The following is a 15,922-nucleotide window of genomic DNA, read 5'->3' on the forward strand; positions in this document are numbered from 1 at the left end:
AAGAGGGAAAGAGAGTTGGAGAGAGAGAGAGGGATGCAAAACTTGAGAGACTATTGAATACTTAAAAAGAACTGAGGGTTGAAGGGGAAGGGGGAGGGGGGAAAAGAGGTGGTGGTAATGGAGGAGGGCACTTGTGGGGAAGAGCACTGGGTGTTGTATGGAAACCAATCTGACAATAAACTATTAAAAAAAAAAAAGAAATGAAAAAAAAAAAGAGAGAGAGAGAGAAACAGCCAGGACCAGAGGTAAACCAGGGTGTGAAACCATGTTTGAGCCTCAGCTCTGTCGTGTCCAGTCATACAACCCTGGGCAAGGTACTTAGTGTCTCCTCTGTAACACGGGATACGAACTTTCCTCTGTAACTCGCGACACGAACAGCTGCTTCGTAGAGGTGCTGAAAACATTGGGAAGGACATGTCATCCGAATATCCAGAACATTAACAGGCCCTACTGGCTGTCTGTAAGTGGCACAGAGTGACTTGCTCTTCCAGAGAGGTCTGTCCAGTGGAGACACACCAAAGGGACGGAACACCAGCGAGTTCTGCTCGGTTTTGGTTTTGCGCTGTATAACCCGTGGTGATGGAGTCCCCCAGGTTTTTCCTCTTTTGGCGGCTGCTAATGACCAGAGTCATCAACCTGGTGGTGGGCAGGTTTCTTCAAAGGTTTAATGGGAGAAGGAGGGTTCAGGCTGAGGGAAGGTTCAGGATTACACAAACCACTGCCACCTCCTGTATTCCAGAACTGCTGCTCAGTGCGGCAGCTGCTAGCCTCGCGTGGCTCTGGTATTTGAAATGTGCTTGTGGTCCCAACTGAGCTGTACCGTAATATGAAATACATACCAGATTTTGAAAACTTAATAACAAAAAAAATAATGTGAAATGTGTCACTTAAATTTTTACACTGATTCATGTTGACATGACACTTTGATAATACATCAAAATATAATGTTTTGATAATGAATTCTCATTTGTGTTAAAAGACTATTCATATTGAAATGATATTTACATCATATTCATGTTGAAATGATGATATGATTGGGGCATGCCTGGGTGGTTCAGTCGGTTAAGCGTCCAACTCTTGATATTGGCTCAGGTCATGATCACGGTTCATGAATTCGAGCCCCACAATGGGCTCTGTGCTGACAGCTCAGAGCCTGCTTGGAATTCTCTCTCCCTCTCTCTCTCTGCCCCTTACCCACTCGTGCTCATGCTTTCTCTATCTCTCAAAAATAAACTTAAAGTTTTTTTTAAGATAATATTATTTTCACCTGTTTTGTATTTGCTGTTTTAGCGTGGCTACTAGAAAAATGTCAATTCCATGACAAGCTCACAGTGCACCTGTACTGGACAGTGCTGGGCTTGCCCCACACAGGAGGGTAACCTCTGTCGGCCCTCTTGTAGCTTTCCACGTCCCGTCCTCCATGCACCACGCCAAGGACTCTGGCACTTCACAAGCCAGCCCTGACACACCTCCCCAGCCTTCCCACGCCTGGCGTGAGCCACAGCACCCACCTATCTGCACGCCTGTGCCACGGCTGCACCTCTGCGGAAGGTCCCCTCCCCATGTACAGTGTCCCCTGCCTGCTGCCCTCCCTCTCACCCTCAGTCGGCCGAGCCCCACCCCTCGTGGGCTGAAGCAGCGGCTCCTCCCCTGGTGCTGTCCCAGCACTCGGTGTGTGCCCCTCCTGCAGGGGACTGTGCGCTCCTCTGGGCGAGTGACAATATTCCCCTGGGTTGGCATGGTTCCGCTCACATACCAGGTGCTCAGCCAACACCCCTGGATTAAGTATCTAGGCCGGAATAGTCTAACAAGCAGTTTATCTTATGGACTAACCACACAGGTACCGTAGAGAATTCTACAGTGCAGCAGAGAAAGTTCTAAGAGACAGTGATAAAGTAGCTAGCTGCCACTTCTCCATGCCCATTCATTCTCAACACAGTCTTGCAAGATTGGTAGTTTCCACCCCTTACCATGTGAAGAAATGGAGCGTCAGAAGTGTGGTGACTTGCCCAAGATCAAATACCATCAGGGAACCAGCACAGCCTCCACCCCAGTGTAAAATCCATAATAAGCACTCATTGAATATTTAATGAATGAACAGAAAGAGGATTTAAACTTGGACCTAATTCCAAAGCGCTCCCGTCCTCCTTGGGTGAGCCCACTGTGCCTCCCGGGCACCCCGCAATGCAGAGCAGCAGCTGTCACTTCCTGAAGATGATCTGTAGGGCTACCCACACTAAAGTCATCTACAAACACACGACCCTCACTTCGGCTTTAATCCCATTTTGCAGACCAAGGAACTGAGGCTCAGAGATGGCCCCAGAGATCAGCCAGCAGTGCAGCTAGGGTTCACCTAGCGCTCCCCAGCTCAGAAGCCATGCTCTTGCCCACCACTGCAGGTGCGTCCAAGTGGCCAGGCATCCCCTAGAAGCACAAGGAGGGAAGGGGTGCAGCATCAAAAGTCCGTGCTGGGTTCCGGCCCATCAGCTCTGTAGGACGCGGATATGGGGAGGGTGACTGAGAAGAAGCCCAGGCCGTCCTGGGCTTGTCTCACTGGCAGTGGACACAGCCTGCTTCTGACAGCCACACACATCCTCCTTCCTGAAAAGGGTCCTTGGACGCCCGGCCAGACTGGGCGGCGAACCTGCGTTCACGATGCAGCACATCCGAGAGTGTTCACTGCGTGTTCACGGTGGGCCCGGCTGCTTTGGTGTCATCCGATTTCACTGCTCTCCGTTTTCACCTGATGTCACCGGCTGTTGGAGAGGTGCCGGCAGAGAACAGCACGGCCTGGTGACAGTGTTGAGCAGTTGTGAACTGCGTCAACAGCACCCCCACATCCCCGCACAATCGACGGGAGAACGGAAGCCAGGCCCAGGGGGTGGCTCCCCAGGGAAGACGGCTCTCCCTGGAAGACCACCCTCCTGCTCTCCATGCTGGTCACCTTTTTCCAAAGTGGCGCAGCTCTCCCGTCGTCGGAAGAGGCAGTTTAAGGTGCTCACTGAGAAAATGGCTGCACTTTCCTCTTACTTGGAAACCAGGCATGCAAACGAATAAACAACACATCAGGAGGTTATATGTCAAGGGACGCCTACCAGCCCTCCTCGGGGCTGTGTCGTTACCGCAACAGGAAGCATCAGGAGGGCTGAACTGCTTCGTGCCCCATGCTAGGAGAGGTGGGGAAGCTGCCCAGGGTTCAGGGAAACCTAAATTGCATGCTCAAGATTGGCAGCTCTGTGCTTCATCAAGTGCGCCTGCTTCATTTTATGTGCCTGGTATTTAGCCATAATGGGCCTGTGATCACTTCACTCCAGTCTACTGCAGGGATGGGGGCAGGGCCCGGGCAGGCTGCCAGGAGGGCTGTGCTATGGGACTCCTGACACTGCTGAGCACCTGCTGATAACATAAGCGCCTTCCCAGGCAACACAGACATGAATAGTGACAGCCACATGCATGCGCCAGCTCCAGCCGTCCCCTACCTGTCCCCCCCGCAGCTGCTGACAGGCCACAGGTCTGGGGGTGCAGGGAGCTGGAGCTACCGACAGACAGAAGCCAACCGACACAAATGCACAGGCACAGAGTTCTCTCGCCAAGGGCAGAAGGAAGAAGGTAGGTAATTTGGTGGGGCGATATCTGCTACTCCTAAATAAAAGCCCAAGAACACAAAAGAGCCTTGGGGCGGGTTGCTGAATAAAAGACGTGAAAAGCTAGGGTTCTCAATGAGAGAGAGAAGCACCGGTCTTTTGGCACGCCGGGGTTTACAAGTGCTTTCCTGCGCATTATCCGTTTCACCACCACAGTAACTCTGCATGTTATGCAGGATTGTCCTTATTTAACAAGAAAAAGGAGGATACAGAGCATTTAAGCTCCTGTCAGGTTTCCATCCTTGTCCTGACACTTTTAGGGTCTTTGGCCCTGGGCAAGTAACTCTCAGACTTCCAATTATTCTTTCTGGAAACCAAGGATAAAAATACCTATCAAATATATCCTGAGCACCTACTATATATGAGGGGCTATAACAGGGATACAGCTATGAACAAGACAGGCAAAGCGCTGCCTTCGGGTAGTTTCCAAGGTCATGGGGAGATGGGCAACCAACAAAGGAACACAATGTGTATCAGACAATGCCGTGTTGTGCAGCAAATACAGGGGAGGGCGTGGTTCAGAGGCTGCACATTTAGAGTAGTCAATCAAGGGAGGCTTCAGGAGAAAGTGACTTTGGACCAAAGACTGGAAGGAAGTAAGAACGTGACCTGTGCAGATTCCTGGGAAGACCTTGCACTCAGGCAGCACACGTGCAAAGGCCCAAGGGTAGCCCCACCCACTGCCAGCGTGTCTGAGAGGTAGTGCAGTGGCCAGCATGGCTGGGGAGGACAGAAGGGAGCACTTGGAGGGGAGGACAGAACGGGACCAGGAGGAGGAGATGGCCCCCCACCCAGGGCTCTGCTGACATTTAAAAAGAGCACTGTTGGACGACTAGCTGCGGGGGGACAGGGCTGAGGCAAGGTGACTGGGGGAGATGCCAGTGTACTAGTCACGTGACACATGTGGCACAGTCCAGGCAAGGGGCAGATGTGGTGGAAAGCAGTCAAATCCTGCGTGTGCTTTAAGGCAGAGTCAGCATGACTTACCAGCAGACTGGAACTGGAGTGTGAAAAAAGAAATGGACTAAAGCCTCAACGGACAGCAAGCTGGAGGGGCTGAAGGGGCCATTCAGGGATGCAGGGAAGAGGCAAGGCAGACGGGTGGGGGTGTGGGAAACTGGGATACATCGAGTTTGAGATCCTAGTGAGCAGGCAGCGGGATGCAGGAGTCTGGTCCAGGCCGAGAGCTGGGCTGGAGGCAAGAACGTGGGGGTGCTGGACTGAAGGCCATGAGGCTGGTGGGCGAGCGCAGACAGGGCCAGGGGCCAGGGACAGACAGAGCCCTGGTGCAACGTAATGCTTAGATCCGGGAGGGCCGAAGGAGAACCAGCAAAACAGACTAAAAACGTGTGAGAGGAGGAAGACCTGGGAGAGTGTGGTGCCCTGGGAAGCAAGTGCGGAAAGCGCGCTGAGAAAGAAGGAGCCAACCTTCTCGTTTGGTCCCAGTAGGTTTAGGTGAACAGGTGAGGAGGGGGCAGCGGTAAGAGTCGTTTCCAGAGAGGAAAGGGGCAGAGAGAATGGAGACCACCAGGAGGCACCTCTTCTCAGGACATGGCCTGGGAGCTGAGGGTCTGGGCTGAAATCCCAGTTTTGGCATTTGCTAGCCCTGGGACCTCGGGCAAGGCGCTTAATCTTTCTGTGCCTCAGATTTCTTATCTGAGAAACAGGGACGAAAACAGTACCCAATGAACCAATGAGAACAGTGCCAGGTACTTACTAAGTACTATGGAAGATTAGCTGGCATCACCACCATCATCATCATCATAAAAAGAGGTTAGAATTATGGGCTCTGAGGACAAGAGGTTTGTTCTGTTTGTTAGGGAGTTAAGGCAGTTATAGAATGTTCATATTATAGGGGGAAGTGCACCAGGAGAAGTAAGGAGAAAGAAGCAATGGACGCACCCCTGGTGGAGACAGAGCCGGCTCCTGCCACCAGCGCGGAGCCGGGAGTACGCGCGAGCTGCCATGTGACCCCCACGGGCTGTGCGTGAACCGGGAAGATGGAGGGGACGTCAGAAGCCTGAAGAGAGAGAAGCTACGAAACAGCTATAGCAGCAGAGGGCTACCGCATAACCACAGCGGCACGTGGCCCACCTGCAGTCACAGATCCTAGAGTGAGGACAGTCAGGTGGCAACGAAGCAAGTGCCGGTGCAGGCGACAGAGGTGGAGGATGCTAGATGGGACCAGAGGGGCTGGGAGGGGATCCTGTCAGGCCGGAAGGACAACGTGAGGACCGCGTGTGGTTACAACAGCAAATGCCTGGCGTAGGCCCTGGCGTTCAAACGCCACTGCTGCCCGAGGGGCTGCCGTGGCCTATCGGGGAGCCCCTCCCCCAGCACACCCACCTCCCTGCCGCCCCCTGCCCCTAACACACACAGAGCTCAGGAGACCCTATTCAGTCTCAATTCTGCCCCGTCCTTGGAGCCGTGTCCCCCTCGCTCTTTTCAGTTCAAGTTACAGTCACATTTGTCAGGACAACCTGTGACAAGATGGCCCCTCTCCTGCTTATCTCCACGAAAGCAAAGAAGGTTTCTGGTGAATGCAGGCTGGTACCAGCTTGCTCCTTGCCTCTTCCAGCCTTGCGCAAACCACGGCTTCCAGACCCTGTTCTACAATGACGGGGGCTCTCAGGGTGCTTAACCACCAGCCTCCTCTCACTGAAGAAGGACAGGAAGCAGGGCCTTTGATGGATCTTGCATTTAACTCTGGACAGCCCACTGTATTCCTTTAATGAGGGCTTCAACATGCACGGCAACTGGCAACTTTGTTTTATGGGGGCTGACCTGAAGCAAATCCACCCACGGGAAGGACAAGAAAACGACAACTAAAGGGAAAAGGAGCAACCTGAAATTCCTGCAAGAGGGTTGAAAACGATGGGCAAGTGGTTTTGATGCACAGAAAGCAATATAATGGAGCACACCACACAAACGGACACCGAGGCTTTACAAGGTAATACGTAAGCTTACTATGAAGAACTAGTCTGATATGTTCTATTTTGTTTTCTGTCATCAGAAAAAAAAATGCCCACTGTAATTCACCAAAAGAGATTTCACAATCAGTTGAAGACTGATGAACACTGCTTGAGAAGACCTTCCCACAGTGAGGGCCACTAACATGGTTAAAAATTACATCTCCCTGTGAAGTTGGGAGAACACTAGGTCCAGAAGTCTATGGCTCCACAAGAACTGAGGGTGGATGCTGAAGCAGGACCAGGTTCAGTTGTGCTCTGGAAAACAGACCTGAACGGAGGGCGTTTGGAGGCTGGAGCTCTCTATCGCTAGAAGAAACCAAGAGACGAATGGGAAGGGATTCATAAGTCAGATGAAAGCAACGAGCCAGGGTTCCATGCTGAAGGTCTTCACCTTGATGGATTAATAGGCTGTTTATGGGGATGAAACGCGAGCAACAAGTCAGGTCTGTCCCAGCCTCAGAAAGGCTGCAGGTAGTCAGAGTGCTGTGACTCCTGAGGTAACAATTCTGTATCTAAACCCTAGGTTCCCTTCATCTGCTGTCTAGTTGGTACTCTAAGACAGCAGTTACAAAAAATAAGCGTCCTAATTTACCACTTTGTTAATGACAGCAGAACTCTGTGTCGAGATGGAGGCAAGTTTGGGGGGAAATTCATGAAAACGAGCAGCCCAGCCAGTGAGACGCACTGGGTTTTTTTAAGGTGGTGTTCCGCTCACATTTCCATCTGAAATATGGCAGATGTGAATGAAAGCTCATCCCTGGAGGCCAGGTCTGGGGCACAGCCACTGCAAGAATAGAATTTCATGTAATGTTGGCCCTTATAATGTGAGGAAAGCCTGCAGTGGCCGTCCTGAATGCTGACCCTGTCCCCATGTGAGAGGCTCAACTGTGTCACAGGCTCCTATCTGAGAGGCAAGATTTGAGGTCTGGGGTGGCCCAGGGCCACAGTGTAAGTGGTGAGACACTGTCCAACCCAGAGAGGTTCCAGAGCCCTGCTCTGAACCACGACGCAATGGTGATTCTTCTCCAACAGACACCACACTTGTTTCAATACTCCTTACATGCCATATTCCCCAAATCTCTGCGTAAAATGTGACCTCAAGGAAGATGCACCCCTCATGGGCCGCGGGGCTCTGCCCGCATGCCCCCTGCCCTGCAGCACCCCGGGAACAGAGAACCACGGCCTGCCGGGACTCCTCTGCTTGTCCTCTCGTGTCTATGACCAGGCGTGGGCTAACGGCCCCTTCTTTCCTCAGCCCCTAACACCGTCCTCATGTGCTGCTAGGCGTGAGCTTCATTAACAATCAAGATATCATAAGCGCTGGTTGTTTATGGCATCTTTAAAATGAAAAATTCATCTCTAAGCTAAATTACAGCAAGTTAATTACAGAGCCCGGCTGATGGCAGGCAAACTGAGAAAGAGTGACGTACTGACTGGATTTTCAAGTACAAATGGCAACCACCACCACCCGCACGCAGGTCTACCTGTCTGGACCGTCCTCCAGTAATGATCTGAGGGCTCACCCGACGGGCAGAGCTGGCCTCAGAGGGGACGGGCAAGCTCTCTGGTCCACTCATTTACTTACCCACCAGACCCTTGCTGAGTGCCTGAGCACGGGGGACTCACTAGTCACACGCAGAGTCACCCGCTCACCGATTCGTTCATTCGAACACGTTGTGGGCACCCACTACGTGCCAGGCACCGATTCCGTGTTGGGAGCATGAACACTGACTAAGGGACTGGCCCCCCTGAGGAGTGGCTGATCCCCAGGTACAGGGCGACCTCCGCGAGCTCGGTGCTGTCTTGGCAGTGGGATGGAGGAATGAGCAAAACCAAGTTCCTGCTCCGACAGAACACGCACTCTGGGGGCGGGAGTCGGACAAGAGACAAAGATGTAGTATGTCAAGGAGTGACGTGCTGTAAAGGAGACAAAGCAGCGCGAGATGACAGTAGGGGACCTGCTCTAACAGAGAAGGTGACAAGGGTCTGTGTCTAAGCAGAGAGAAGAGGTCTGAAGGAAAAGTGCCATAAGCCCTGAGCACAACTAGAGGAGGGAGGGGTGAGGGAAGGGACCGGGGAGGGCAAAGGCCCTGGGCAGGACCTGGAGCATGCCCCGGGGAGCACACAGCTCCCGTCCCCTGAGCACCAGGAAGAGCGGAGGGGGGAGAAGATCAATCCAGAAAGGGCTCCACAAACCCACTGGCGAATGTCTCAAAGCCTATTATTTGTGCTTCACTGCAGGCCTTGATTGCTGCCCAAATTCAAATATTCTGCAAAAGGCAGACCGTAAACTAAGCTGCTATCAAATATTTACGAAGCGGCATGTCAATGTTGTCTGCGGGCTCCGGGAGGGTGGATTTGGGGATGGGGAAGGAGAATGACCCCATCGGACAATGACCTCAGCCTGCTGGAGTTGAGTTTGTCACTAACAAAGGGAGAAATATTCGATCTTTAGTTTAAATGCCATTTTATTAATTTATTTATTTTTTTGCTGACTCTTAGGCTGTTTTACCAAACTGAACAGCCAGTGAGGATGGTCTGGGCGGAGGACACAGAACCAGCAGTTTGAAGAGGAGGCTGACTGATCTTGCCAGTCTGCGGGCTCCACAAAGTGCCGCTGGCCAGCAAGGGGCCAGTCCCCACAGACCAGTGCATGCCGCTGCTGGCCGAGGCAAACCCAGCCAGGTGCCTGTTCTTGCCATCGTGAGGTCTTTACCGCCTTCTACCCACATGTCTTCCTGTCTCCACCTCTGATTCCTCGGTCCGGACAGAATGACTTCACTTAATCCAAGGTCGGATCTTAGTCCTCTAGCTACAGAGCCTTCAGTTGCCCCCGGGGCCAACACAGTGCAGATTTGGCCTGGCCTTTTAGGCCCTGAGTGGGAGCCCAACCCCACCCCTCACATCACATCAAGCAGTCACACTTCTGTCCCTCTGAATATAGAGACAAAACAACAGGTGCCTGCCGCCAGGTCTCTTCATCTTGGCCAGCTTTACACACTCTCGCTGAGGAGATAACATCCCAGATCCCCTTCGTCAACATCAGTTACCCTTTTGCCTTTAAAATGGCCCTTCTTTCATTCTGCCTTTTCAAAGAGTTAATTATTCTTTGCCTCCCCCATGAGGGGTTCAGTAAGTATTTTCTGAATGATATAAGCCTGTTTCTCTTACTAATGTTGCCCGAACTGGAAGTTTGAGGCTTTCCAGGATATCTCCTGGCCCCCATGTCCCTGTATCAAATTGTTCCCCAAAGACTCCCAGTCCCTTATCCTGAACATCTCTCAAACATCTCCCCCCTTCTCCATTCCCACCATTGGGTCAGGCTCCCATCTTTGTTCCCAAGCATTTCTGCAACAGCCTCCGAACCTGTGTTTCCCTGCCTTCCCCTTCCTGCTTGCTTGAGCCCTAAATAGTACAAACATGTCTAAATCCTTCTAAAATCACTGCCTGTGGTGACAGGGAAAGGCTGCTACAACTTGCCCATCCCCACGAGCAAATGCAGGAGACGTACACATCTTCTTTAGCAAAGGGGTATGGGTGACTCATCTAAATCTCATGTGTGTTTTAAAGTTTAGTCGTTGGAAACTCTTAAGTGAAAAAACATCCCTGGTACACATATGCATTACCGTATACTTCAAGGTTAACCACCAACCAAATCATGCTAAACAAACAATGAGAAAGCCAGGCTAAGAGTAATTGATAATTAAACATCTAGATTCCTAGCAATTACAAATTATCAGTAATTCAAGACGGTTTTGATATTGCCCAGCTACAGTGCCATTCCAACATCTACAGAAAATCCAACGGGTTTTGAGTCTGTGCTACCCAGGAGCTGGAAACACACCACTTCCGGGCACGGGGAGGTGGCCGGACCCCACAGGGGCAGGAAACAGAGTCCTCCATAAACTCCAGAAGGGCTGTAACTTAACACCAGTCATATTTCGGTAACTTCCAAAAATGTCTCTGTGATTCCTGGTAGACCGCCTATGACATACCTTAAACTTGCAATTTCTGAGTCCCATACCTACAAGACTTGATCAAAGGCCTTGTGTGTGGCCTTCTGAACTGCATCAGCGCCACTGAGAAGCAGCCCTGTAAGTGGAGACCAAGCCTATAGCATCCCTACTACAAAAGACAAATCCGATCCAGGAACCCAAGGTGTAGACTCCCAGGGGTGTTCCACCACACCACCCCCCACCCCCCGTGCACCGTTCAGCACCCCTGCCCCACTGATGCTTTTACTTGCCGCAGCCACAACCACTGTAAGCTAGCTCTCTGGGGGTGCCATGCTCTTGCTGATCCCCTGGGCCTCCACGTGGCTGTCTGAAATGCCCCTTTACACTTCTTTTCTCCCAGTCACTCCTTCCACTTGGCAGACTTCCTTCAAGACCAGCTTGCTGGTCACGTGCTCTTGAAAGTATCTCATGACTTTTCAGGCCCTAAGGTGGATCAAGGGCCCATCTCCGTGCTCCCATGACACCTGGTAACACATCACTCTGTATTAGGATCACCTTGCCTGGTATTCCCATTATGATCTTTGCTTGCAACTCATCAGAGCAAACTATCAACCTGGTATCATCATTAAAAGTTTCCAATTCAAGATCACAGAAGAGCTGTCTGAATTTGAGGCCATAGCACCCCAGAACTAAAGCTGGAACTTCAGGATTCCCACTAATTACCCTGAATGGAAGGCCTGAGAACAGAGAGTGGCACTCAGTTAAGACGGATTTCCCTTTCCAAGTGTGTTTGTGGGTACATGGCTCAAAAGCTCGAGGTAAGAGGTGCCTAGGTGGCTCAGTTGGTTGAGCAGCTGACTTTTGATTTCTACTCAGGTCATGATCCCAGGGTCGTGGGATCAGGCCTCATATCAGACTCCACTGAAGCCCACTAAAGATTCTCTTTCTCTCTCCCTCTGCTCCTTTCTCTTGTTCATATGCACGTTTTCTCTCTCTCTCTCTCTCAAATTTTTAAAAATGTTTTAGTTCAAGTTAAGATATGGAAAACAAGTAGGCGTCAGGGTAGGAGAAACATGCTTAAAACCGTAAGCTGTGCACTAATATTTAGTTTCTTTTTTTCCCTGTAGGATGACAGTCGTTTCTTTTACTGACCTAGAACCAAGTTTCACTCATGATCTCTGGACCTAAAGGGTGCATATGTTTTGACATTGAAATATCTGGAGGGGAGGCTACTTGGAGAGTGGCAGGAGTATTAAAATCCCAGCTGGTTATTTGCTTACAAAAGTTCCAAACAAAATAGTGGCCCACCTTTGTGTTCTGGGGTCTGGAGGAACAAATCACTCCCTGTACCACTTCCCAGAACACAATAGCCATTCTAAGCACACCTTTGCCAGCCTGACAGTTATTTTATTGCACTTGGAAAACCAGAATCATCACAGCCTGCCAAGGAAGTCAAGAGTGAAAGGTTAAAGTGTCTCATGAGCTACTGGAAGGTGATGCCATCAATGCTGGGAGACCTCTCGCCAGGCCTGGGGCCCAGACCATGCAATCCGCTCCATGTGCCATGCTGGGCCCATGGGATCCATCCACGTGCAGGAGGAGGTCACGGACAGGTTTGAGCAAGAAGTAACAGAGGATGACCAGTATCATAAAGACCACTCTGGGTCCAAAGTGATGAGCAGAATGGAGGGAAAGTGGGAGCCGGGCAACCAATTCGAAGGCCTTTGCAGTGAAGGCCTCCCAGTGTTGCTGGACGTGGGGGGTGGACAAGTGAGGGCAGACGAATTCGAGATCTACATGAGGGCCATCGCAAGGGCTTGGGGATCTGGAGGCAGAGAAAGGTGTGTGTCAACAGACACCTCCCCAGATCACCCGGTGCACTCTTTACTCTCCATCCTCTACGTAACCCATTCCCCCCACCAGCCTCCCCTCTGGAAGAATCAGTTTGTTCTCTATAGTTAAGAGTCTGTTTCTTGGTTTGCCTCTCTCTCACTTTTCCTTCTGCTCATTTATTTTGTTTCTTAAATTCCACACATGAGCATAGAACTTCCGGCTTGAAAAAGCGAGTTAACAGCTGTGTACCCTAACGAGACCCTAAGGGAGGTCTGCAAAGGGGGTATGATAGAAAGACGCCAAGAGATAAAACGTGGACCCTGTGAGTCAGAGCACCCAGGAGACACTCAGGTTAACTAGCTGCCGGAGTAGGCATAAAATGTCCCATGAAGCACAGAGGAGTCCTGTGGAATGACAGACGTCTGGGGCTTCCTCACTGGTGACCCTTCCCACCGCCCTCCGGGTGCTTGGATGTCCTGCCGCTGTGTGGCAGCAGTCCCAGCAGAAGGTCTTGGTACCTAGCCCTGTGCCCTGCCTGTTATACCACTGGGATTACCACCTTGTGCACCTTGTGTAGGGGGCTGGGGGGAGCGGGAGGTTCCAAATTAGACTGTCTCCTAGGGAAATGTTAATCCAGGTGGTATCAGATGCAGAGAAAGGTCTCTCTCTCTCTTAACAAAAGACCAGAGAAGACAGCCTATTTTAGGAAAACAATGACTCACTGAAATCACATCCTGCTCTCAAGCTAATATGCCTCCTTCTGGACTAGAACCTGGTTTCCTATCATGATGGGTCTGTTTTCCAAGTCCCCCATCAAAGGACGAATCAAAATGTCATTTAGCAATCTGCCTTCTAATTAAAACTTGAGCCATTTTTACAAAACCACATTGAACTAAACAATCCCACATGGCAATAAAGCACTGTGTTCTGCCGCCTTGATTAACAGAAGCATTTGCAACTGTTTAAAGGAGAAGGGAAAAGGGGGGAAAACATCATTAGATACAGTGAGATTAAACCCCTGTTAGTGTCTTTCAGGTTACTCATAGAGTAAGATGGTGGAGTATTACCATAAACTAATTAAATGTCCTGCCTTTAAATAAGCCCGAACAAAAATAAAACTTACAAGACTGAGTGGAAGGTCCTGCAAGGAAGAGAACCACTTTTTCAAGAAAGTGGTCTGGCTGGGGTGGGGGAAATCCCAGGGCTGGGCTGCATGTCTTCACAGAAGGTCAAGGGTCCTCTCTCTGGAAGGAGCCCTGGGAGTGGGTAGGAGACAGGGCCCCAGGTTTTGTGAGGACAGCGGTGGCTTTGCGGGGGAAGGACCAAGACAGTGCAGGGGAGAGAGAAGCCAAGCTTCATTCACGCCGGCAACATGACCTCATGCAAACATCTAACTGCTCTGAGCCTGCTCCTGCCTGAATGTGACCAGACCCTATCTGCCCCCGCCTGTTTCCCAGGACTGGCGGGAGAAGACAATCTGGTGCCGTGTGTAGAAGCACCCTGTAACAATGGAAGATGTGCAAAGGTAGGAGACCACTGCTGGTTACTGGAGGGTAGCACTGGGGAGGGCAAGGACGCGGAGTGGACGGTGATCCACAAAACTGGGAAGATCACTGAGAAACCGACTGAGAAGACCTAGCAGTGCAGTGAACAGTTTGAGAAAAGGAACCTGCTGACTCATTCACTGAAAGCAAAAAGTCCGGAGCAGGGACGTGGGTTAAGATGCAACTGTCTATTGGCTGAGCGGCTCAGAAGATCATACAGACGGACGGAGGAGGGGGTCTGCCATCCAGGAGACAGGATGGGACACCTCCCCTCCTTTTCAATTTCTGGATTACTGCTCCAAATGTGGGCCCAGCTTTGCCCATAAAAACTAAAATTCAGACACAAAAGCTTTGCTACTTGCTTCATTTCACTGACAGCCCAAAGAGAAAGGACATCTAGAGAGCCCCGATTTCTGATGAAGGCTCAAAGAACAGAATCGATTTGAAAATGACCGTAAAGGCCCCTGTAAGGGTGGAGCGGAAGAGGTGCAGAGTGAACCCATACAGGAGCTGCCTGTCTAGTGGGGAGGCTGAGACTCCGTTCAGCCCATCGATGTTTATGGAGCGATCCAGGCACAACTCAGATGCCCCTTCCAGAAGCTCGTGAGGGCCAACATGCAAACACGCAACTATAATCGGTGTGGAAATATCAGTGGAGGGGGGAGGTTCACAGAGATGAAGCCATGGAAGAAGATGGGTCGGGGAGGGGCACAAGTGATCATGTAAAGCTCATTATGATACACACCAGTGAGAAGGAGACAGTACAGGGGGGTTTCAAAACAGGAGAAGCCCTATCAGCCAGGAGGGGATAAAAAAGGGCCTGATATAAAGGGATTCAGGGAGCAGCAGGAACCTGGCCAGGCAGAGAGCACGGGGGCAAACAGTACATATAAGACTGGGCATGTCTGAGAAGTGACGGGTGCAGAAATCTCTCCCCAGACAGTGGCTTCCCTCAGAGGAGAACTTTAGTAGGCACAAATTTCCTTCAGTTTACCTTTTCTTCAACTCCAAGAACTGCAGTTTCAAGGCTTTCAGCAAACTGATTTCCAGTAAAGGTGACTTGGGTTATTCCTGTTGAGAAATCAGAGTAAGAGGTATAATAGGTTTTGGGGAGCTGCCCCCTCCATAGACCCCTTTTTTGGGATACTCCCCCCAGTCCACGCTGAGAGGGTGGTCCCGTGGCTCCCCTCCCCAAACTGACTGGCTTGGGGAGGGACACTTGCCAGGGCCAGCTACACTGCCTCCTCCCCTCCTCATTTGAGGATGACAATGTGCAAACTTAGGCCAGCTGTGGTGAGCCGTTATCCAGGGACACACACACACACACACATACACACACAGGAGGTGAGCAGGACTGTGCACTGCGCAGCCTCTGGATTGAGGGGCTCCCCGCTCCAGTTCCCAGCAGGCTGGTCACACTTCACTCCCCACATTCCTGAGATTCCTACACAAACTCTCCGCTGAGGTCAATTGGCCTGAGAGCACCTTGCAACCAAGAATCAAGGACTTAAGAATAAGGGATCAGGGTTGGGACCAGAAAAAGAACAGAAGTAGAGGGTGGAGAAAGAGAGGCTTCCAGAACACAGTCTTGGGAAAAATAAAAGATGGGAGAAAGTGACATGGGACTCTTAACTACCGTCCCATAATAACTGAGAGGAAAGGATGAGAGGGATGTGTGAGACCCCAGAGAGGAGATCCAACAGATAACTCATAAAATCCCAGCTGTGTTACACACTAAGATGGCGGCCCAGGCACTAGGGAAAAGGGGCTCTTAATATGGGCATTACCCAAAACAAAGCAAAGCAAGTAAGAATTTCACAGAAAATACAAAGGTAAGAGACTCTGAAAAGTATCTATAGCAAACGAGGAATAATTGAGTAATTATAAGAAGTGTAATGATTTGATAGTTAATTTACTGTAGGTTTTCTTTTTAGTCTAAAACAATAAAAATTTTATTTATTCATGGTTTGGTG

At 50.8% G+C, this 15,922-nt stretch overlaps 1 protein-coding gene and 1 long non-coding RNA gene across 4 annotated transcripts in view; one reads left to right on the forward strand and one right to left on the reverse strand.

Annotated features, from left to right (window-relative positions):
• Positions 1 to 15,922, reverse strand: part of SMCO4 (single-pass membrane protein with coiled-coil domains 4) — a 65,047-nt gene that overhangs the window by 6,436 nt on the left and 42,689 nt on the right. For all 3 annotated transcript variants that reach the window (XM_029914629.1, XM_029914630.1, XM_029914631.1), the window contains one exon: positions 14,944 to 15,020. In XM_029914629.1, coding sequence (XP_029770489.1) covers positions 14,944 to 15,020 — 77 coding nt within the window. The remainder of the gene's footprint in view (positions 1 to 14,943; positions 15,021 to 15,922) is intronic.
• Positions 3,404 to 13,344, forward strand: LOC115271709. Its single transcript, XR_003900075.1, has 3 exons — positions 3,404 to 3,609; positions 9,119 to 9,408; positions 11,700 to 13,344. It is a non-coding gene; the product is annotated as an uncharacterized LOC115271709 (long non-coding RNA).

This window comes from Suricata suricatta, chromosome 11 (genome assembly GCF_006229205.1).
Source record: "Suricata suricatta isolate VVHF042 chromosome 11, meerkat_22Aug2017_6uvM2_HiC, whole genome shotgun sequence".
NCBI lineage: Eukaryota > Metazoa > Chordata > Mammalia > Carnivora > Herpestidae > Suricata > Suricata suricatta.